We start from the raw sequence: 25,866 nt of genomic DNA, 5'->3' as shown, positions 1-25,866 counted from the left end.
TTGGTTTACCTAAAGACCACATTTTTTAAAGTGTGTAACTCTACAAATATTATTTTGTTTATAACTTTCAAAGCACTTATTGCATTCTACCTTATATCATAGTTAAGTACATTTCTCACCCCTAGAAGAAATTATTCTCTCTGAGGACTGGGTCTGTGGTTTACTTATCTTGATATCCCTGCACCACTTTGATTGGATTCTTCAACCTCTGTTGCAGTATCAACTCACAAATAACAAAAAAGGATTGAGAAATTTGATTAGTTTATTCAACAAATATGTACTGAGTGCCAACTACATCCATGGCATCATGCTAGGCATCAGTACAAAGTTACTATTTTGTGAATACTTAAATTCTAGACTTCTCAAATTTTTCATAATTTAATAATCTATGCAGATATGGAAAACATATAAAGTAAGATAAAGCCATTCGAAGTGAGAAAAACTTTGTTTCCAATTAAATATGATTTGATTAAACTGAAACTGAGGATATCTACAGAGAGTGAAAGAAAGACACAAAGAGGGAGAGAGAGAGATAGGTGAGAACATAGGCTTAATGGCTTAATGCTAAATACATTCCTAATAAGAATCTGCATTTTATTAAAGCTCATGTGTTAACTTAATTGGTTACAATATTTTTAAATCAGTAAATCTAATCATTTTGAAATGAAAAGAGACAGGGTATATATTAACAATATAAGTTAATACTGCTTAAGTAATCACCAAATGAGACAAGTTCATATGGTGGTGTGAAATTTATTGATGGGCAACAAAACAGAATTTTCTAAAGAAAAGAAAAAAACTTTTCTTTACTAGTAACATATGTAGCCCAAGAGTCTATATTTCTATGTGTATTTAACAATGCCCACATTTATCAAAAGAGAAAAAAGAACAGATAGGGACTGCCAACATTTTAACTGATGTTTAGGTTGCTCTCCTCTACACTAAATATCTGAAGCAAATCCGGCATTTTAGAGAAGGTATATGTTTTAAATTAAGGTTTAGAATCTGAGGAAGCAGTTATATTTCTCTCTTTCTCTCTCTCTCTCTCACACACACACACACACAAGCCCTCAATAAATTAACAGAGTAACCATATACATAATTATGTTTCTAAGTAAAGTATATTATAACCAACTTAAATATGCTTTATGCATACATATTGATAAACTATCAAATTGATTCAAATATTACTTGGGTAATATTTTCTAAAACTGAGGTTTTAGCCTCCTGCAACTGTGAGTAATACACTCATTTGGGAGTTTAGAATATTAGTAAATGTTGCTTCCTATAAGCTTTCATTACAATACTAAGGACTAAAATGACTGTTTCAAATGCAGTTTAATTATGCTCCTTCCTTCTGATTGTTACATATGTGCTAGGAACTGCAGGGGGCAGAGAGAGAGAGAGAAAGAGACTGACTCAGGAAGTGCTATCACTGACCCTGGTTAGCCAGCCCAAAAGTACTATAGCCCCAGTACAAATCTCAGTTGGCCTGACTTCAGAGCATTCAGCAGAACTTCTTTAACAACCTCAGCTCTACTGCTCTTATTGGAAATATTTCAGCCATGGTCCAGAGTTTGTTATTTACATGAGGTCCAATATTCCTGTGGCTGAATAAAAGGACTCAAAACTGTAGTCACCAAAACTTTCAAAGATACAAACAGGCTTATTTTAGGTTCATAAGCTATTACAGCAGGTATTGCCAGAATCTTTATATTTCATTAAACAAAAAATGAAATATGAAGAAATGCCTGCAATTTACTATGAGTCCCTCCAGGCTTTCCAGGTGAATATTGTCATTAAACACCTGTGCTTAGATGGAATATCTCTAGAACTATCCTAAATAGACCAGAGAGCAGCAGTACGATTCAATAGTTAATATTTCCCAAGTCATGGTACTTAAATTTGTTTTAAGAAAATTCTATGTCGTTTTCTAGATGACTCATAAAACATTAATTTTTGTCATTCAAGGCACAGACCAATATCGAAGTACACTGAAATAGCCACTCTCTCTTACCTTGAACAAATAAAAATTCATTCTAAGTAAGTTGTAAAGAATGGTCATTTTATTGATTTTGTCATCTTTTTTTTATTAGAAAAAGATGGACAGCTTGAAAAGTTCTGAATTATCAGTCTTTGTAAAGCAAAATTTTTATGATGGTAAGTTTCACTGGATTTAAAAATGGTAATATTAACTTTCTTGTATGAGGAAGTAAATAATTTCATGATCATATTTATGCAAGTTTCAAACTGTTAAAATATGCTGGCTTGGATGAATTACTAAATGTATTTCTCTTTTCAACTTTACACTTATCTTGTGTGTACAGCTGATCTCCCTAGTGTCCAATCAGAGACAGGTTTTCATCCTGTTGTCCAGGGAATGATGTGCACAATTCCTTTTGACACTGATGAGAGGTGAATACATAATCCAGCCCACTTCAGTGAAAATTGAGCCATAATTTTTTTTTACCCTGAAGAAAAATACAGTGATAAAGTTTAAAGATGGAAAACAATACAGTTAAACTCTTGAGGTGTACCATTAGTTAATGATAGTCAGCAAACATTACATTTTGCCCTGAGGACAGCGAGCTCCAGATTTGCTTTTTAGGTGCTCACGAACTCTAATAATCATGGCTCTATGTGATAGCAAGAAACCTAAAAGTATGAATGATAGGTTTTTTACATTTCAATGAATTTAAAAGTTAAAGTTAAAAAGGAAAGACATACTTTTTATTTTTATTTTTTTTAATTTTATTTATTTATTTGAGAGGGAGAGAATGAGAGACTGAGAGCATGAGAGGGAGGAGGGTCAGAGGGAGAAGTAGACTCCCTGCTGAGCAGGGAGCCTGATGCGGGGCTCGATCCTGGGACTCCAGGATCGTGCCCTGAGCCGAAGGCAGTGGCTTAACCAACTAAGCCACCCAGGTGCCCCAAGACATGCTTTTTATATATTTTCTCCTACCTCTACTCTCCACTAAGATGTTTCTTTAAGAAATGAGTATTTTTATATCAGTCTTTGTAAAGCAAAGACTTATATAGTAATTGAGAATATACACTGTTTCACACACAAAGACTATGCCCCAATTAAAAAAAAATATATGGATCTTGCATAAGACTCTAATGTTGTCTCTGAACTAGTATTTTCAAGATTTATCAACGTCCTTAAGATTTGGGGGAAAAAATTACTTGGGATAGTGAGTCAGATCAATTGCCCCTATACCAAGTACCCTACCTCTAATTGTATCAAAAAGAAACATGCTCTAAAAAATTAAGACTCTATTTTCATTTTCTTTAATAATTCATTAAAAATTGATTCATTATTTTATCTACATAATTTATTTTTAGTTTGTTTATATAATCAGCCTGTAACATTTCTGGAATAATGAATTTTATTATAATGACCACAGTATAGAGTAACCCCTTTATCTTCTTTATCTTTGAAAGGTATTCTAAGTTCTAGTGTAACAGCACTGACAAGAAAATGTTTTATTTACATAGTTCATACCTTTGCAAGATCTTTTTGCACTGTTTTATTTTTGACTTGCATCTTATTTTCATCTATCTTCTTTCAATGATAACCTTATTTCTTCCTGCCCACATAGAAAGAGCTCAGTGATAAGCAGATTTCTGTTAGCCACTTTTTTCATAGTAGCATGATGGAATATTTTAAGAAAATATACTAAAATTACTCCATGAGTTATAATTCAAAATAATATAAGTAGAGTTTAGATTATACTTCTTTTAAATACAACAAATAGTATTTTAACTCAGTAAATATTTGTTAAGTACCTCCTATGTGCATATCACTGTGCTAGATAAAGGGTGGCAAAAACAAAATAAAATACAACTTGCCATAAAGTGATTTATTTTCCTAGAGTAAAAACATTCACAGTAAAATTCACATAAAATTCACTTTCAAAGGAAGCAGTGTATAAATAAATTTAAATAGAAACCTACACAAGAAAAATAATAGTAACAATACTCTATTCAAATCAGAGAAACAGATTTCCCTAATATTGAAAAAGACCAAATCTTGGTTCAGGGACATTATCAGGGACTTTATTCTTTTATTTGATGCTGCAAGCTGAAGTGAAGACAGACAGATGAGAGGAACATTGTGGGAATAATCTCGTTCTTAAACAGAAAAAGAAGTAAAGAAATTCTGGGAAGGAGGTTTTGGCCTTGGGTGCCAAGAACTTCAGGTGAATGAATGAAGGCATTTTAGTGCCTACTTTGTGTATAGATCATTTGATGGCATATTGTAGAAAGAAGGCAATGTGCTGGAATGGAGGTGAATTGGAGGGAGGACACAAAACAATGCTTTTATATATTAGCTCCATCTATGAAAAAGAGGAGACTTTACTTTCAATAATTGGCTAATTCGTAGCAGCCAAGATCAAATATAGTTAATTTTAATACTGGAATCTCTTATAACGTGCAGCAATAGTTCTGTTTTGAAGAAAAAGCTGCTGATAAGATACACTCTGTTTCTGTAATCACCCTTTCCCTTCTTTGGAGCTATTAAATCCCCAAACTACAGACTCCACTCTCCAATTCTAGGGCCTAAGATAAGAGAGAGTTAGCCTCTCTGGACCAATCTTTAGAGTTCCCTATTAATTTACCTTTGCTCAAATCCTGACACATAATTCTGGTAATTATCTTTTTTATATCCTTCTTGAGCCTTCATCACTCTATCTGCCTTTGCAATGTTTCCCAGTTCTAATTTGACATCTGCCTTGGGCCATTTCCCCAGCCTTCATTCTAGCAATGCAATCTTTGATAACAGTTTTCTTAAGGCAGTTCTTTAACATAGTGTCTAGGCTTTGATACTTCAGGACAGACCTCATTAATACCAGCATTTTATTTCAACCTGACCCAATTTCAATGTTGCTAAGCTTTCCACAGTAGTTCTCAATTGTGGCTAGCCACGTGACAGTGAATAGAGTTCACAGTACTCATTAGATGGGGAGCTACTTACCAAACTGACTCTCTTTTGCTAGTTCCTATAACCATAACCATTCTGTGTCTCCTGAACTACTCCAGTGGTCAAGCCCAAATTCTTTCTTAACCTAACCAATTTTACTTTAATTTAAATACCTTTTCCTGTGAATAACAAGATAAAATGTAGAAGTTCCAATTTGAATGATATTGTAAATACTGTAAATGTCATCAGAAGGTTGAGCTCATTGTAAAGCATCTCGAAGAAACTGGGAACATGAATTAGGCAGATGCGAAAAAGTAGATGATACTTAATTTACATAAGGAAAACATGAGGCAAACAGGTAAGAATGAATAAGGAGACTGGAGACTGAACCAGCTGAAGGGTACTGTTTATAACAGAATAATGAGCAAAAAACATTGAAAAGATAAAATGATATAAAATTATAAAAGGCCCATTAATTACTGAAATCTACAGCCTCTATTATGCTCTGCATCTTTCATCTGGAAACCTTCCTACATTTTCTTGTCATCTGTCTATGATATTTCACTATCAGGAAAACTTCAGTCTGATGGCTATAAGATTTCACTCTTTACTCTCTTCTTTATATCATAAATAAAACAATTAAATAACCATCCTAACATTTGGTCACCCACTATCCTATACAAAAGTTTGAATAACAAATGTAACTTGTTAATTCTAAGTAATTTCACAGGTATAACAGCACATATGGATTAAAATGTACAGAGAGACTATTGCTTGCTAAATAATCATTTTAAGCACTCAAGTGAAAATTAAAATATCCATTAACAGCCCTACCCAACTGTACTTTCCACAATTCCTCTCATAAATCTCTTAGTATATAGTTAGGATAATTTCCTTTCCATTCACATATCTGCCAAGCTAATTCTCACCTCCATAACTTTGTTCATATATTTTTTAAATGTTACCCTTGATCTTTTCTTTTTTGACATTAAATTTTTTGTATGTTCCACCACATATCTGAGGCTTAATTATATAGGCATATTGGTCATTATTCTATTACCTCATCTAAACAACAAATTCTTTTTTTTTTTTTAAGATTTTATTTATTTATTTGAGAGAGAGAGAGAGAAAGGGAGAGGGAGGGAGAGCACAAGCTGGGTTGGGGGGTGGGGAGACAGAGGGAGAGGGAGAAGCAGACTCCTTGCTGAGCAAGGAGTCAGATGTGGGACTCAATCCCAGGACCCTGGGATCATGCACCCGCTTAACTGACTGAGCCACCCAGATGCCCTAAACAACAAATTCTTAAAGAATAAAAAAACTCCACTCTTCTTCATTTCCCTAAAGCATGCTAAGGTGGAAAAATAAAAGCATTAAAGAACATAAAATTTGAAATTTAAAACCAAGATTTAACACTCCTATAGGTACCTATAAGGTATCTATATTGATACTTATTTATATGTATAAACTTATATATGTATCTATTGCCTTTAAAGTATGCAGGCAAAGCTGCTTTTATCATTATAAAGGTCATGAAATCCATCTGTGGGATAAATCAGTGTTCTATGGATGGAAAAACCATTAATTGTTTCCTAGGGCTTTGACTATGCTTTTCATTTGTCAACTCTCAGAAATTTGCTCTCCATATCAGATTTCCTATCTATGCATGAATCTTAAAATTGCAAACTTTCAAAAAATTTGGAGGTAAATATCATTTGTACACATGGGAGGAGTTTACATGTTGATTAATTTTTAATTTGAGTATAATGATATAAAACAAAAATTTTAGGATAATAGATTTCAGTCTTAATTATAACATGATAAACTATACTACTGAAGATTCCTAGGATACTGGACTTTTTTCTTCAGTAGTATATTATTTAAGTAACAAAAACTTTGCAATGCCAAGTGATTGTGTGGGGTAGACATACAGATCAATAGAATAGAACTTAAGAGTCCAGAAATAAACCCTTGCACATGGTCAACTGAAATCTGACAAGGGTACCAAGATAATTAAGAAGAAGGATGAGTTGTTTTTTTTTTTCCTTTCAAAAAATGGTGCTGTACAACTGGATATCCACTAATAAAAGAACAATGTTGGATTCCTAATTCATACTACATAAAGATAAACTGAAAATGAATTGTAGGCCTAAATATAAGAGCTAAGATTATAAAACTCTTAGAAAAAACATAGAAATAGCGATGCCTAGGTGGCTCAGTCAGTTAAGCGTCTGCCTTCAGCTCAGGTCATGATCCCAGAGTCCTGGGATGGAGCCCCACATCAGGCTCCTTGCTCAGCAGAGAGCCTGCTTCTCCCTCTGCCTGCCGCTCTCCCTGCTCCTGTGCTATCTTGATCTCTCACTCTCTCTCTCTGACAAATAAATAAATAATCTTTAAAAAAAAGAAAAGAAAAAACATAGAAATAAATCTTTAAGACTTTGGTTCAGATAATTGTTTCTTATATTTGATATGGAAAATATAAGTGATCAAGGAAAAAAAGAGATGAATTAGGTTTTATCAAAATTAAAAGCTTTTGTGTTTTAAATTTAAAAAGTCAAAGACAACCTACATAATGGAAATGGGAAGAAATCAGAGAGGGAGACAAACCATGAGAGACTCTGGACTCCAGGAAACAAACTGAGGGTTACGGAAGGGTGGGGAGTGGGGGGATGGGGTAACCAGGTGATGGGTATTAAGGAGGGCACATGATATGATGAGCACTGGGTGTTACACGTAACTAATAAATCATTGAACACTACCTCAAAAACTAATGATGTACTATATGTTGGCTAATTGAACATAATTAAAAAAAGGAAAAATATTTTTAAACCATATATGTGATAAGTGATTTGTATTAAGAATATATAAGGGATAAATAATACATAAGGAATTCTTACAACTCAATAATAAAAAGAAGCTATTATAAAATGATGAAGGTATTTGAATAGACAGTTCTCCAAAGAAGATATACAAATGGCCAATAAATACATGAAAAGATCCTCATCATCATTAGTTATTGGGAAATACAAGTTTAAACCACAGTGATGTACCACTTCATACCCACCAGCCTGATTATAATCAAAAAGACAGATAATAACAGGTGTTAGTGAGGATTTGGAGAAATAAGAACTCTCATATATTGATGATATGAATGTAAATGGTGCAATTGCTGTGGAAGACAGTTTGTTACTTCCTCAAAAAGTTAAATGTAGAATTACCATATCATCCTCCTGTAACTCTACTACTAGTTGTCTAGCCAAGAAAACTCAAAAATATGTCCACACAAATATTTGTATATGGATGTTCACAGCTGCATTAATAATAGCCATAAATTGGAAGCAACCCAATTAATGAATAGATTACAAAATGTGGCCTACTCATACAATAAAATATTATTTAGCCATAAAAATGAATGAAATACTGATACATGTTATCACATGGATGAATCTTGGAAACATTATGCTAAGTGAAAGAAGCCAGACACAAAAGACCACATATTTTATTATTCCATTTATATTAAACGTCCAGCATAAGCAAACTTACAGATATAGAAAATAGATTAATGGTTGCCCAGGCCCACAAGGACAACTACTAATGGAAGGGGATTTCATTTTGGGGTAATCAAAATATTCTGGAATTAGATAATGGTAATGATTGCAAAAGTCTGTGAATATACTAAAAATCACTGAATTGAATAATTTAAAAGGAAGAACTTTGGGTTATGCAAATTATATCTCAGTAGAGATGTTATAAAAAAATATTGTAGAGTTGACAATTCAGTTTCAGTAGTGCTTGTCAGAGTTATAATGAAATGTCAAAGATGTGAAGTATCCAAAATAATTAATATAATGAAATGAGACTTGAGAAAAATCATTAAAAATTTTCAGGTGATTTTAGGATTCAAGTTTTTAAAAAAACTATAACAATTTTAGTGTTTATGATAATGTAAGCAAAAAGCCAAATAAATTTGCAAATTATTTTTTTAGCATTTGATAAAACTGAAGCAGAAAATAACTAAAAATGTGCAAAACAACATATTTATCATTAATTAACTATGACATTTCTGAAACTTCCACTTGAAATTAACAAGATTTTAATACATTTTTTTCTCTTTTTGAATCCTAAATATGAATTTTTAGCAGCATCTATGGAATCATAACAAATTAAGTATCAAGCTAGATAACTTAGAACAAACAAGAACTTCCAAAAATATATATTTTTTTAAAAAACTGAAATAATACACTATTAGAACTGGTAAAAAAAGGTACTGACAATTGTTAGACAATTAATATTCCCTAAAATACAGATTAATACTGCCAAATCTCAAAAAGTAATAAAACATATAGACTGCTCATGGTAGTAGTAAGAAGAAGAAACAGCAAGTACTCTTAACTACAGGAAACAAACAGGGTTGCTAGAGGGGAGATGGATGAGAGGGATGGGGTAACTGGGTAATAGGCATTAAGGAGGGCACGTGATGTGATGAGCACTGGGTGTCATATGTAACTGATGAATAACTGAACTCTACATCTAAAACTAAAGATGTATTATATGTTGTCTAATTGAATTTAAATAATAAAAAAGGAAAAAAAAGAAACACTGTATAATAATGTTAACACTTAAAATTTTTAAATCAATACAAAGTAAAACAGATTTGATATTTAAAATACACTTTAAAAAAAAGAAGATGGTTATCAGGTCAAGGGAAAATGTACTAGCTATTTAATAACAGAAAATATGGAAAGTCAAAACAACCATATCCAAGACTGGTAGAATATAAATTTGGGCCAACTCTGAATTTCAAAAAAGCCAGATGAAAGATTTTTTTTAAAGTCTTCGAAAAACAGGATTTCTCAAGAAAATTAGGATTTATCAGGTCAAAATTTAAGAGAAGGCAAGATCCCAGAGAGGTAGGCCCAACACTCAATACTGCTTTTGTTCTAATAATATTTGTAGATCAGGAAAAAACAACTTACAAACTAAACTATACATTTGATGGCTCAAGAGGTCAGGAGTCAAAAATCAAAGCCCATGTCCACCCAAGGAGGGGATACTGTCCACATTCAAACTCAAGGCTATACCATGAGATATAAATGAACAGCCCTAAAGTAAAACAAGACCTGGATAATCCATAAAATCTCAAGTTTTGAACTTTCAGGTGTCCCGATAATGATGGCAATCCTTCGTGCCTGGGTGATAAAGCAAATGAAAATACTTGAAGGGCATAACTGTAAGTCAGTTTTCTGCTTGGTATAAAATTAGGCTTCCCCTCTGAGTCAGTTGCCCCAAAAGACTGAGAAACTGAATAATGAAGAGAGGCAGGCTGAAGGGTACCAGGTAGATTTCTTGCCTTTTCAGGAAATACTTCAGGCAGAAATACTCATTGTAGACTATGGAAGTGTGTACATAATGTCTTTTTACACAGAGCAAAAGATTACATCCAAATTATATATTTTAACAAAAGGAAGTCTGTGGATATATTGTCAGTTGTTCTTTAACTGGTTCTAAAAGGTCAGGGTAGCATGCAGATATGTGAAGGTTCTATGTGAACAACTGAGATGGAGCTATGATTATGAAAAAAATATAAAAAATATAATAACAGAAAAGATGGACACTTCATCAAGGAATGTTAATAATAAAGGAATTTTATTTACATTTGTATTTATATTTGTCTTGTGATTCCTAGGGGACAATATCGTATATTATTGATATTAAAGCTCTTATGTATGGGAATGGGATCAACAGAACTGACATTTGTAAGCAGATGTTAAAACATGCTAATGGGGGAAAAGATGCCAATGAAGTTATCATCTGGCATAACTTATAAGGATCTCCTTATTACTTTTTCCTAATTTCTATCTGTCTCAGGTTTAAGTCATTTAATTCTCTTTTACTCACTTCAATGCAAAGTGTCTGTTGAGCAGTACTATCAGCACTTCATAGTCCCTATCTCTTTACTTTTTCCAGATGGGTTATGCTATTAGGTGAATCCTTTGCTCAATTCTAAATGGTCACAGGTTGGTTTTTCCGGAAATGAGATACCAAGACAGAGTTAAGTGTACAAAAGATTTATTGGGAAGTAACACCTGTTAAAGGAAAATGGAGGAAGTGGATTAATCAGGGAAAGCTAAACTTTTTGCCAACCACCCTGGAACTCTGAAGCAAAGTCTGTCTGTCTGAAAATCCCATACTGAGTAGAAATGGCCAGGTCCTTGTAATATTGCCTTACTCAGTAATTGACTGGAGTTTGCCTAGGAAAAAAACAGTGTGACCTAGACTTAAAAGCAAAGCTAGACCCTGAAAAAAAACTAAAAGCTGGAGCTCTCAGCTAAGACACATCTGAGAAACCACAAATGGTAATACTATCCTTGTATGTTTCTGTCCTAATCTTACTCATCTAGTTTCAAGTCTTCTCTCTTTAGTCTTAGCAAAATCTTTGATTAAAGGGGACATGCTTTGTTTTTACTGTCAGTGATGAGCAGAGAACCTGATACCTAAAAATCACACAATAAATATCTGTAAAACTTTATTAAATGGCTAAATTTAGCCCCCTAATTATTGATGAGGTCATTAAGCTTTACTTTCACTTTTGAACCATCATTATTGCTTCTTTGAACCCCAAAAGAGGGCTGAATTAAGCTTAAATTAAATTACTCTTAGCCTCAGGCAGCCCTAACATCTGCCCTTATATACTCTTCTAATATCTCATACTTCCACCTACCACTAAAAGCCACTATTTCCCGGAAGTCTTAATACTCAGGACAACTCCATCTCCTTTGGTCAGACCCATTAGAGGTAAGCAAGTAAAACAGATCTGAATTTGTATACTCCTCTTAGTTCCACACTTTATATAATCAGTCCCTACCCAGTGAGTTTTTCCTAGCTCTTCCCTCTCTCCCTAAAAGTTCCTGCATAAAGCTTGCTTGATTATTAATTCTTTAAGGCTCAGAGTTTGTTTCAGTGCTAAGGACATTGTAAATATTCAAAAAATACCCATTTGAAATGAACTGAATTGCTGATGGGGCCCCAAAATGACAGATAGTAACAAAGGGCAATTTTTAAAGAAGGTCATCACAAAGCTTCTTTCTTATAGAATTATGTAAGCTGGAACAATATTACAGAAACACATTGAAAATAAAGGTCAGTTTCCAGTATAAAAAAAGCACTCTTATTTCACAAAACAACGAAATTTAAAAATAAAATATCTATCCGTAAGTTTCTTTTTAACACCTCACATAATCAAAATGAGGTGATCAAATCCACATCTCCTGAATCCAATATAAGATCAACCCTCTCTTTATTTTCTTAGTGTCACTTACTGTTAAACTAGAAAAAGAGGACAAAAGTAAATTCAATATTTCTTGGCTTGTAATATGATTATTCTGATTATTATTCTGATTATTCTCTCCCTCTACCTCCATATTTACCTGAATTTAAAGTAGGTGCACATACACAAATGTAATCCTCATATATGATTAGTTAACTTGGATTTATAAAACTAGGGCAAACCCATCCTTCCATGCAAGCTGTGCTGTGCAAACCACAGGGAATATCATCTACATAGATTATGATGTAATTGCACTTGTACACTGCACACCAGCCCTGATTAAGGAGAGCCCTTTTCTTTCCTCTTACTCATATACACCATGTGATAAATCATCTCACCTTTTTAACAGTAAAAAGAGAACTACAGCTCACCAAAGATATACAGATGGCAAGTAAACATGAAAATATGTACATGTCATTAAGGAATTTACAATTAAAGCAACAAGGCATTATTAAACATCTATTAGAATAGCCAAAATCTAGAACACTGACACCACCAAATCCTGGCAAAGATACAGAGCAAGAGGAACTCTCATTCATTGCTGGTAGGAATGCAAAATGGTATAGCCACTTTGGAAGAATGTTTGGCAGCTTTTTTACAAAACTAAATATATTCTTACCATATGATTCAGCAATCATGCTCTACTATATTTACCTAAACAACCTGAAAATTTATGTCCACACAAAAACCTGCACATGGATGATTATAGCAACTTTGTTCATAATTGCCAAAATTTCGAAGTAACTAAGAGGTCCTTCAATAGATGAATGGATAAACTGCAGTACACCCAGACAATGAAATAGTAATTAGTGCTAAAAGGAAATGAGCTATTAAGCCATGAAGAGAAGGAGGAAACTTAAATGTATATTACTAAGTGAAAGAAGCCAATCTGAAAGTCTATATATATAGATAGATAGATATGTCTATATCTATCTATTTATAAAGATATATATATAGGAAAACATATTTAATAATAATGGAAAACATTCATAGGACTGTATTTGAAAACATGTTGTTCTATTTGGTTTTACAAAAATGTTCAATATGGCATGTATATACCATTAGCATTAGTTATGAGAAAAATAAATTTTTGGAAGCAAGGAAAAAAATCAATAAAAATATTCTAAATTTTAACCAAATCAGCATATCTAAAGCAAATCTTACTTTAGTATAGATGACTGCCATATTAGATAATGTCCAGTGCCTCCAGGAATCATACAATGGCATAAAGGAGTACAAGATGTGAACATTCAGTGTATTAAAAGTGGTTCCAAGTAAGAAATCCCTTCCAGAGAAATTAGATTAGATTGCCTTATTGATCCCTCTCCTCATTTTGTTGCTAACCAGGGAGAACATATGCACCCTCTCCAGAAAATGTGTCAAGATAAAGGGTATGTAATTCCAACCTTCACGCTTCAAGAAGGGAAGGTGTTGCTCACGTTCTAAGAAAAAAAAAAATAGATCATGATTCTAGGAGATAGGCTGTCAGAAAAGATTGAGATCTACAAGATAGATTTGTTCTTTCTTTCCATGAGGCTGAAACCCTTAAGGTTCCTGGCCATCACTCTTTTTTACCTCTTAGATGCTTTCTCTCCTTCCTAACAACATATGATTAAACCAGCTGAAGGAAGCTTTAGATGTAAGAGTGTGGGGGCAGGAAGAAGGGGAGCAACTAGGCTGCCTCTGAGATAAATATATGGCAAATTGCTTTCCCCTCCTCTGAATCTCTTTCCTTTTGGCTCCAATGGGTGTGACTTTCTCTCATATTATATCTCTTCTAAAATTCATGTTTGCAATATAGGAAATAAATGAAAGAATAATGCAAAGCTAACAAAGGATAAATAATGAAGAATATCTCATAGTCTAGCCAAGGTTACTAAAATTTTGCAATGGAATTTCAGGCCAACATTCCAGTTAGAAACTGCTTTGTTTGCTATTACTCCCTATACATACATTTTCCACAGTAACCTTTGAGGAAAAGGGTTGACTGTGTCAAAGAAAATTTCAAATATTCTTGGGTGTCCCAGCAAATCCATCATAATAGTATCTAAATTTCCCTAAAATACATTATAATAATATAAAAGCTTCCCTAAAACTTGATCTAATTGACCACCATAATTCTGTATCTATGTTCCTCCTCTGCAAAAGGACTAATCACCATTTGACCATGTAAGCCATGGATAAATAATGTCCCTAGCAATTGTTCCAGATCCTCAATTTCCTCTGATCAATTTTTTTAAATCAGATTCCTTACTCATGAATCCTGACTTTTGGTTCTGTATCTCCTTTAATGGCTTAAGCGTGCACCATAAATTCTGGATGCTTATATGGACTTCTGGCTTTGCAGCACAGCATTTTATTTTTTATTTTTTTTATTCTTATGTTAATCCCCATACATTACATCATTAGTTTTAGATGTAGTGTTCCATGATTCATTGTTTGTGCATAACACTCAGTGCTCCATGCAGAACGTGCCTCTTTATTTTTTTTATTTTTATTTTTTTTAAAGATTTTTATTTATTTATTTGACAGAGAGAGAGATAGAGCAGGAACACAAGCAGGGGGAGTGGGAGAGGGAGAAGCAGGCTTCCCACAGAGCAGGGAACCCGATGTGGGACTCGATCCCAGGACCCTGGGATCATGACCTGAGCCGAAGGCAGACGCTTAACGACTGAGCCACCCAGGCGCCCAGAACGTGCCCTCTTTAATACCCATCACCAGGCTAACCCATCCTCCCACGCCCCTCCCCTCTAGAACCCTCAGTTTGTTTTTCAGAGTCCATCGTCTCTCATGGTTCGTCTACCCCTCCGATTTCCGCCCCCCTTCATTCTTCCCCTCCTGCTATCTTTTTTTTTTCTTAACATATATTGCATTATTTGTTTCATAAGTACAGATCTGAGATTCAACAGTCTTGCACAATTCACAGCGCTTACCAGAGCACATACCCTCCCCAGTGTCTATCACTCAGTCACCCCATCCCTCCCACCCCACCCCCCACTCCAGCAACCCTCAGTTTGTTTCCTGAGATTAATAATTCCTCATATCAGTGAGGTTATATGATACATGTCTTTCTCTGTTTGACTTATTTCGCTCAGCATAATACCCTCCAGTTCCATCCATGTCGTTGCAAATGGCAAGATCTCATTCCTTTTGATGGTGCAGCACAGCATTTCTTAAATAAATGTATCTTGAACTCACTCCTGTAGCTCCTTCCATTTTAGGTTACCATGCAAATGGGGCATTTTATGCCTTTTGGACCAAGCACATTTCATCCCCAAACAGGAGAAAAACAGACACTGATTACTCATCTAATTACTAAAACTTGAATTCCACCCTTTACTAATCCTTTCCATTATTTGCTCACAGCATTTTTTTTTTTAAAGATTTTATTTATTTATTTGAGAGAGAGAGAATGAGAGAGACAGAGCATGAGAGGGGGGAGGGTCAGAGGGAGAAGCAGACTCCCTGCTGAGCAGGGAGCCCGATGTGGGACTCGATCCTGGGACTCCAGGATCATGACCTGAGCTGAAGGCAGTCGCTTAACCAACTGAGCCACCCAGGTGCCCTGCTCACAGCATTTTTAAAAATAAACTCACAGTATTAAATACCAATATTTTATTACTTCCTCCTTTTTCCCTACTTCTTTTTAAAATGTTTCTTGGATCCTAGGTTCTCTTAAGCACTCTATGGCATCACTTACTCTCACTATAGTTTCTAATTAATCAAGCACTAAGTCACTAATGACTAGATATGTAACCAAAATAACAAAAGAATAGTATACCAAATAAGTGAGCTAAAGAGGAGACTACAAATGAAGCCAACAGAAGATGGAACAACAATTTTATACAGAAAAAGTAAAGACTCGAAGATGAATCTTATAATTAAGGATCATTTCAATTACTCTAAGAAATTGAGCTGAGCAACTTCTACAATGTTTTATGAATAGTAGCTATAAAGAGTGAAAAAGCAGAGGAAAATGTAAATATTTATTGAATATGAAAGAATAGTTCTTTAATATTCTTAGTTCTTTAATATTCTATAGTATAGTTCTATATATAGTTCTTTAATATTCTAATAATAGTGACAGCTTTAGAACACTCCTTATAGTGAATATATTTTCCAATATTTCTTAACATTCAAAATATTTCCTGATAATGATATATTCTATGTAATTTCACAGATATAAAATAAAATACCTCTATAATATGAATATTTTATTCCTATTTATGCACATATAATAGTCACATAGTCATAATACAACATATATCCATATATGTATATAAGATTTTACATATGAATATAGGGCTATGTATATATACATAAGTCCGTATATGAGTGTGTAAATATTTTATAAATATATAAATATATACCCAAATTTGTTGTCAATTGGATATATACCATATGCAGCATTCAGTGAAAGTTGCCTCTGCATAAAGCATTTTAAAAAGTAGGTAACATACCTGAAATCAGTGAGTTTATATTCTATATAGAGGGCCAAAAGACACTTCAAATGAATCATACTTTTATAGAGCATAATATCATCTAGAACAAATTAATACAGTTGGCACTGTGTGCTAATGAGGAAAATGTTTTGAATGGGATACATCTGCCTTTAAACCTATGTTTTTATTCAATGGCTAATTTTTTGTGGGTTTTAAGGGCTTGAAGGTATTCCTGTGCTATTTCTCAAACACATGTCCTCACTAACACTGAAATTAGAGACTAATGACAGTCTGGAACTTTTGTCATCCTTTCTAATCATGTTAATATAATGGAAACATTTGTAGTGCAAGCAACTTAGACACAGGCCCACATGTGAAGGAGTTTATCACAAACAGTGCTTTACACATTATTAAAAGTTTGCTCTAGTTAGTTATACTACAATGCCAAGTCTTCATTTCTACCATTACATAATATCCAAAAAAAACCAAAAAACAAAAAACTCTAAAGATAAAAAAAGCACAAATTCTGAAGTCAGAGTCTGAAGTTAATTAAGTCTTAGCAATGCCACTCAATTGTGTGGCTTTTGTTAAGTTAGTTAACCCATCAGAGCGTTAGTTTCCTTATTTATAAAAATGAGATAAAAATACCTATCTTACAGTGTTGTGGAGAATAAATTATAGAATACATGCAAAATATCTAGCACAGTGCCTGATACATAGTAGGCACTCAATAAATAAAATCTTCATTCTATTTTCAATGTGTCCTCAAAGCAATACATAACAGCATAAAACACTGAATGAATATATATAGTATCATCAGTCTTTAATAAACTAAATACTTTTTTAAGTTTTCAACTACTATGAAGAGATTTTTACATTAATGTTAATAACTACTTGTAATAATCAATACAAGAAAAATATATATACAAAACATAAATTATAAAATGGTTGTAATAAGAATAATGCACCACAAAAATTATATTTGTGCTCTGTTATTATATAACCTTTTTTCATCAAGAAAATCTCAAGCAGAATATTAATAAATGGAAACTATTTAAAAGAGAATGAAGAGATTTTACTAATGCTACATAAATTATAACTATAGTATCTTAAATAAAAATATTTTAAAGATAAGTAAAAAGCTAATTATACTTACATGTTTCCAATGTGTAAGCTTTCCCGTTATATTAGTTTCAGGCTGAAAAAAGAGATCCTTGAAGAGCCTGGCTTCATATCCTTTTTGTATATAAATCCATTTTGTTTCACATTCACTAATAAATTTCTCCTGATGTTTTTTGCACAACAACAAGGGGCTGAATATAAGGGGGAAATTGTCATTTAGTTTTTTGTTTGTTTTTTTAGTTTTTTTGCCACAAAGAAAGCAAGCTACTCATGAGTTCACTTACACCTTTGAAAACATGGTAGTAAATTTAATGTGATAATTTGTTTTCATATTACTACTATGTAAAACTATTTAGGCACTAAGGTTTGCTCATCATCATTCACCAAGGGATGAATGAGTGTTGAGAAATCTCTGGTGATATGAATCCACAAACAATTCTGTACAAATGTTTGGCTATGTATTTTATCATATAATGGCAAGAAGAACATGACTAAATTATCTATAGAAATATAAGGTAACCAGTATGAACTCTTTTGATTTTTCTGTTCCAGTGCAGAAGTCAGTAACACTCATTCTATGTGATGAAATAGTAAAGTTGTTTGAATTAAAAGTAGAAAGATTACAGTTGCCATTAATTAGCAGAGGTAAAACAAAATTAACCAAGGAAAGCAATTTTTCCCATTTTCCAGATTTTTAAAATGGGCTCCATCTATTCATTTCTTCATTCAAAATATTTTTGTTGATGATCTAGTGTACAATATAGTAAAAGACTAAAACTTATAATGGCTTTAATAAGATAGAAGTTTACTTGTCTCTCATGATGACCAGTGGGGCAGCTCTGTTCTATAAAGTCATTAAATCTTGCCTCACCCTTTTCAGACACACTGTCAGCAACCCATATAACTGATGCATTCCAGCCCATGAGAAGTGAAAAACATGAAAACAAAGAGGATACAAGTATCATTTAGGCACTTCAAGCTGCAGTTGTACTTATTACTTCTGCTCACTTAAAAATGTAACAAAAATACAGTCAGATAAACACACATAGCTACAAATAAAACAGGTTACTGAAATCTTAGTGGTCACCTAACTGCCAAAAGAAGAAAAAGTAAGGGATTTTTCAACAAAAAATATTATTCTGAAAGTGACCAATATGTGCTCTGTGAAGAGATGAAAGTCCCCAATACCATGAAGCTTATATTCTCTTATAAGTAAAGATAGATAGGGGCGCCTGGGTGGCTCAGTCGGTTAAGCATCTGCCTTTGGCTCAGGTCATGATCCCAGGGTCCTGGGTTCGAGCCCTCCCTGCTCAGAGGGGAGTCTGCTTCTCCCTCCCCTCCCTGCTCCTGCTCTCTCTTTATATCCCTATCGCCAGCTCTGTCTCTCTCTCAACTAAATAAAATATAAAAAAAAAAAGTAGAGATAGATAATATAGAAATAAAACATTAGAGATATGAGTGAATTGCTTTTCACACAGGCTGGATTGGGATAGTAATACCGAGAAGAAACAAGATATGGTGGTAATCTCAGGAAACAAACACACATAAATTCTAGTAGAGCAAACAGCAAGTACAAAAAGCTAGTCAGAGCAGGTCACTGGGATGGACAATCATTGTTGAGTTTTGAGAAAAAAGAGTAGCTTTGAATAGAATCACATTGGGGAGACAATTTCTGGGATACAGTTGTGAGGAGTTCTGTGGATCCTCTCCCCAGTGAAACAACCATTTAAAATCTCTGGAAATTGTCTTAAGGGCATATAGCAAATACACAAATATTTATTCAATAAAATCTATTATATCTCAGTAAGAACAGTGAGACACTGTTGAACTTAAACAACTTACCCTCTCTTTTCTCTCTTTCCCCTGACCCAAGTTCAGACTACCAGAAGTTCCACTCCAAAAAGGCGAAACCAAGAAAACACAGGATTCCTTCCCTACCTTGTTTCAGTTGAGGGCTACAGTATCATTGCAAGAAATACCCTAGCCTAGGTCCATGTTTTAGAGAATCTATTTCAAGCAAGAATGTCTGAGAGAACTTGGGTTCTCTTCCTCCTCTCAGAACTCACTTATAAGGCAGAAGCTCTAACCCAAGTGCAATAGGTAGAGAATCCTGGAACCCTGATAGCCCTTGCCCTCAGAAAGAAATAAACACTTAAAAGGAGAAGGGTAGATCTAAGAGAGTAGAAAGCTAAACTAAACCATCTTGAGGTTTACCAAAGAGAACTAGGAGAAGAGACAGCTAAGAAGAGCCATTCTGAGATCTGAACAAAGTGCAAAAACTGGCCTCAAAGATTACTTTTGTAAAGAGCCCAGTTTTAAAAGATCACACTACGGAGCACTTTATTTCCCAGGATATTGTTGAAAACAATAGAGTAGTCAGCTGGCAATTAGCGAAAGCTAGTAATAGGTGCGATATCAAAGGAGTTCAGAATAGCCTAACAGAGAAATCAGAAAAAGAGAAACTCAAAGAGAGCCCTGCTATAATCACTGTCATTTCAAGGGTGACTGCACCTGGCTAAAAGTTTGCCCTCTAAGGAGCAATACCAGAGGCTACCCAATGCAGGGGAAATAAAGTTTACTAAAATAGTCTAGCCAAGTTATTAAACAAATAAACAAGTCCTGGGTAAGGAGATCAATCAAGGGTGGTTACAATATACTATTAAAATGTCCAGTTTTCAACAAAAAAAAAAAATTAAGAGGCAAAGAAACACAAAAGTATAAGCAAAGAGTAGGCCTTTAAAACTGCCTTTGAAAGGGACAAATCACAGACATAACAGATAAATACTTCAAGGCAACTATTATAAACATGTTTAAAGGAAATAAGCCTCAAATAAGTAAAGAAAGGTATAAAGACAATATCTTTTCAAATAGAGATTATCAATAAAGACATAGAAATTACAAAACAGAACCAAATGGAAATTCTGCAGTTGAAAAGTACAGTCACTGAAATGATAATTTTGCTAGAGTAGTTCAACAGATTTGAATTGGAAGAAGAAAAAAATCAGAAAACTTGAAGAGACTGATAAAGATTATGCTGATAAACAGAAAATAATGAAGACAAATGAACAAACCCACAAAAAAAAATGTGAGATACAATTAAGTCCACCAACATATGAGTAATGGGACTTACCAGAGCAGAGGAGATAGAGAAAAGAGACTGAAAAAAATATTAGAAGTATTAAAACATTCTGAAATCTCATGAAAAACATTAATCTACACATCCAAGAGCTCAAAAAAACTGTAAGTAAAATAAACGCATAAAAATCACATCCAGACATATCATAGCAAAATAGTTGAAATCCATGTGCACCTGGGTGGCTCAGTAGGTTAAGCATCTGCCTTCAGTTCAGGTCATGATCTCAGTGTCCTGGGACTGAGACCTGCATCGGGCTTTCTGCTCAGTGGGGAGTCTGCTTCTCCCTCCCATTCTCCCTCTGTGCGCTCTCTCTCTCTCTCTCTCTTGCTCTCAAATAAATAAATTCTTCAGAAAAAATAGTTGAAATCCAAAATCAAAGGGAAAATCCTGAGAACAGCAGAAGAAAAAGCCTAGCCATGCACAAGCGAACCCAAATAAGATTGACTGCAGACTTCTCACAAGAAACAATGGAGGTCAGCAGGCAGTAGTATGGCATAGTCAAAGTACTAAAAAGAGGGGGAAAAAATCTTTCAACCAGGAATTTTATATTCATCAAAACCATCTTTTGAAACTGAAAGTGAGAAGAGATAACATCATTAAGATGATGACATATGTCACTCCTGACTTTGCTCTCCCACACAAGAACAACTAATAACCATTCATAGATAAAACACCATTGAGAGAATCCTAGAACATAGAGGTAAGGCTGAAGCACACCCTCCAATGTACCATAGAGACCAAGACATAATGCAGTAGAAGGGTACACTACATGTGGACAGCAATCCTCCTCCTTCAGGCCAGTGCAGCACCACACTGAGAGGTCTCCCCTGAGCCTACAGTTCTTCCAGTGGGAAAAGAGAACCCAAGGGTGATATCCAGCTCCTGCAGTGTTGTGGGTCATTTTGGGGGAAGCTCCTACTCTGTTCTCACCCTAGGGGGATTATAGAGGAATCTGTGGTGCTCAGTTATTGGGAATCTGATTGTGATAAAGCAGGGTGAGACCAGCACTGGGATCTCAGCAGACTGAATTCCTACCAGCAGAGCCCATGTAGTAGTCCCAAAGAGTGTTTCTGTTCATTTGCAGAATCAAATCAGTGGCACAATATGATCAAGGAACTCGGCAGGCTATGGGTCTGCCTGATTCACATAGTCAAACAAGGAGATTTGCTGGCCCTGGAGCCTGCCATTGCCTGGGAGCTAAGTCATAGCCCTACCACTTTAAAGCATGGCTCCTGGCATCATTTCACAGGCAGGGAACACCAGCAATGCTCAAGCTAAGAGGTAGGTGGGCAGAGCTGATCACCCCCAGAGCAAATGTAGCACCCAGTTTAGAGGGTTCCCCCGCTTTGCCCAGTCAAGGGAGTTAATTCATAGCTTCACCACTGCTCACTATAGCTCCTGGTCCCCCTCAATGGGAAAGCCTATTTAGGAAAACTTGGGAGTTGTCTGAAGTGGTCCCCCCACAGGAGAGCTGAGTCATAGCCCCACCTGCTGCAGAGCATGATCCCTGGTTCCATGTGACAGAAAGGGCTGGTGAGAATACCCAGAAGCTGCCACGTAACCCAGCAAAAATGAGTGGCAGGCAGATGGAGCTGATTGCCCCCAAGGAAAGCCAGTGGTCCTGTTCAGCCAGGAAACTTGCATCAGTGACAGTTTGAGTCAAGGCCACAAAGAACCTTACTGGCCTTGGAACTGTTGCTTCTCTCACTGCACCTAGGCAAGGAAACTGATTTGTACTCATTGCTGAATATTGGCTTTAGCCTGCCCAACCTGCGAATCTTACCAGAGCACACAAGAAACTGTGCATCCCATCCAATAGCTCTGCTCATAGTGGCATTTGAACAGAGCACAGCCCATGGCTTTCCCTGTCTGCAGAGCAAAACTGGTGGCCTCACCTGACGAGGCTATTCAGTCACATAATGAGATGTGAAAGCCCTGACTCCTGTCCTACTGTCCTGCCAGGGCAAAGAAACTAATTCAAAGCTTCATCTACTGCTGAGTATACTACCAAATCCCAACCATCTAATAAATCTAACCAGAGGCTGATTCAGGCAACCACAGAGCCCACACTACATTCTCATGTGGGCAAGCCAAGTGAGAAACCAAGCCAGGAGTCCTGTCTAGCTCTTCTGAGGGTACACCCTCAGAGCTAGAACAGCTGCCTCACCAAAAATAGACCCTAATAGCAGGCACCACCTGCCCAAGGACATTATCAGCAGACACATCCAGATACACAAACTGAGCTACCTGGAGAAGTGCCTCTGTCAAAGTGAACCTATAAAGTCTGGAAAAGGAGACTTTTTAACCAAAAGTGCAGATACCAATGTAAGGAATGAAAGATGACAAAAATCAAGTAAATATAACATGGGTACTAATAAAGCTCCAATAACTGGCCCTAAAGAAATTGAGATCTATGAACTATCTGACAAACAATTCATCTCCTAAAGGGCCTGCATGCAGATTCACCCACCCAGGACCCAGTGCAGAAGTAGTCCTTTAAAAACGACCCAGACTTTGGGTGAAGGACTCATTTCCTAATTCTAAAGCATTGATTACTTACTAGATTATCCTACAGAATCAGAGGAGTGGGTGACATCTTCCTGCTCTCCCCATCTTGCTAAAGCTGGAAGTTACCACCTTCTCCCCGGCCCCGCCTCCTGTGGGTGTCACCATTATGCTCCAGCTAATGGGCACTTTCCTGCATGCTCTCCTGCCTTGCCAAAGCCAGCAGGTGACATCTTTTTTTTTTTTTTTCTTTTCTTCTTCCTTCTTCTTTTTTTCTATTTCTTTCCTTTTTTGGTAGATCCCATTTTTGCACTTTCCTTCTACTGCACTCCAGAACACCAGTATAGCCCAGAGGAGAGCTTCTTCACCTATCTGTTGCCCCAGTTTTTATATCAGTCACCTGGTTTTTACAGCTGCCTTGAATCACCTGGCTATGGAGACAAAGGGGACTTGAGTTCTTGGGTCCCATGGGACTATAACAATTGGAGAGAAAGTTCTTGGCAGACTACAAATCCCAGGGCACTAAACAGATAGCATATTGAAACACACTGCCCATCTTTCTGAGAAAGAGGCCATTTCCTTCCCCAGGAGAATTGGCCTGAGGGTCAAGTTTCTGGTTTGGCACAATTATAAAAACCTATGGAAGTGTTCTCAGAGAACTAAGGCCGGTGGATATAATCTTTGTACTCTCCCTCTGCTTCAGTCCAGCTAGCTAAGTATCTTCCTGAAAGGCATTTATACCCTTTCCTGGTGCCCAGATTTTTGTAGCTGCTGTCAGGGGACAGGTCTATATTGACTAGCTCTGGTAACTAGTAAGGCTTATACTCACGGGTCCCACAGGAATGTAAATAATGGATAAAAAGTTCTTAAACAGCTACCGTGCCCAGGTTATAGCACAAAGCAACAGATAAAAACAAACAAACAAACAAAAAAAACAAAAACAAACAAACAAAAAAACAAAGCAACAGATATAGGAGTTCAATCTTTCTATTAAAGAGACTATTAGCTTCAGGTTATAGCTTCAGCCTGAGGGGCAGGCTTCTAATTAAACACATATCTAAGGACTAACTGTAAACATTTCCTGAAACCTTGGAGGGTGGGCACTAATTTCACGCTCTCTCCCCCCACCATGCTCTCCTAGAGCACTAGCATCTCTCAAAGAAAGCTCCTGTACAAGTCTCTTACCTGATGGTACCCTGGTTTTTATGGCTGCTGCCCAGGGGATAGTCCTTGATCCTCAGGCTCTGGTGCCTGGGGCTGGGGAAGGGGAGGAGGAGCTTGTGTTCCTGGGTCACACAAGACTGTAACAATTGGAGAGACAGTTCTTGGCAGATTACCACCCACAGGACACTACAAAGAGTTCCAACTAAGATGAAATCAGACCTACACCAAGACACATTATAATAAAATTATCAAGTTTAAAAACAAGAAGAGCATTTTAAAAGCAGCAAAAGAGAAACAACTTGGCATGTATAAGGGAGCCCTCATAACACTATCAGCAGATTTTTCATCAGAAACTCTACAAGCCAGAAGGCAGAGGTATGATATATTCAAAGTGCTAAAAGCAGAAAATTCTCAACCAAAATACTCTACCCAGCAGCATATATCATTCAGAATTAAAAGAGAAATAGAGAATTTTCTAGAGAGTCAAAGACTAAGGAGACTATCACCATTAAACTTGCCTTACAAAAATGTTAAAGGTACTTCTTTAAGCTGAAAAGAAAGGACATTAATTAGCAACGATAAAACAACAACAAAAACAAAAGGACAGCTCTCAGTGTTGAAGGTAAGTAGTACAGTAAAGGTAGTAGATTGATCACTTATACAGCTAGTATGAAGGTTAAAAGACAAAAGAAGTAAAAATAATGGTAACTATATTAACTAGTTAAGGAAGTGAACAAGATAAAAATGCAAAATGTGACAACTAAAATGAAGTGTTGGGAGGGAAGGGTAAAATGTAGGGATTTAAAATGCTTTGAAACTTAAGTTATCAACTTAGAATAAATTATTATAAGTTGTTATATTTAAGCCTCATGGTAACCACCAAGAAAATACCTATAGTAGATAAACAAAAGATAATGAGAAAGAAATCTAAGCACATCACAAAAGAAAGTCATCACACCACAAAGGAAGACAGCAAGAGAAAAAAAAAAAAAAAAAGAAACAGAACCTACAAAACAAAATAAAATTTAAAAAAACCCACTAAAACAATTAACAAAATGTCAGTAAGTACATAACTATCAGTAATTAATTTAAATGTAGATGCACTATATTCTCCAAAAGACACAGAATGGCAGAACGGACTCTTTTTTAAAGACCAATCTATAGGCCGCCTATAAGAGACTCACTTCAGATCATGCAAGATTGAAAGTGAGGGCATGAAAAAGATATTCCATGCAAATGAAAACCAACA

General features: G+C 35.4%; 1 protein-coding gene across 1 annotated transcript in view; it reads right to left on the bottom strand.

Annotated features, from left to right (window-relative positions):
• Positions 1-25,866, bottom strand: part of LRRIQ3 (leucine rich repeats and IQ motif containing 3) — a 192,351-nt gene that overhangs the window by 65,327 nt on the left and 101,158 nt on the right. The window contains exon 5 of the mRNA XM_064588976.1: positions 17,847-18,003. Coding sequence (XP_064445046.1) covers positions 17,847-18,003 — 157 coding nt within the window. The remainder of the gene's footprint in view (positions 1-17,846; positions 18,004-25,866) is intronic.

This window comes from Mirounga angustirostris, unplaced genomic scaffold (assembly GCF_029215605.1).
Source record: "Mirounga angustirostris isolate CCGP_5_RB_7025 unplaced genomic scaffold, mMirAng1.0.hap1 SCAF_4, whole genome shotgun sequence".
In the NCBI taxonomy this organism is placed as follows: domain Eukaryota; kingdom Metazoa; phylum Chordata; class Mammalia; order Carnivora; family Phocidae; genus Mirounga; species Mirounga angustirostris.
This window is presented reverse-complemented; position numbering and strand designations above follow the sequence as displayed.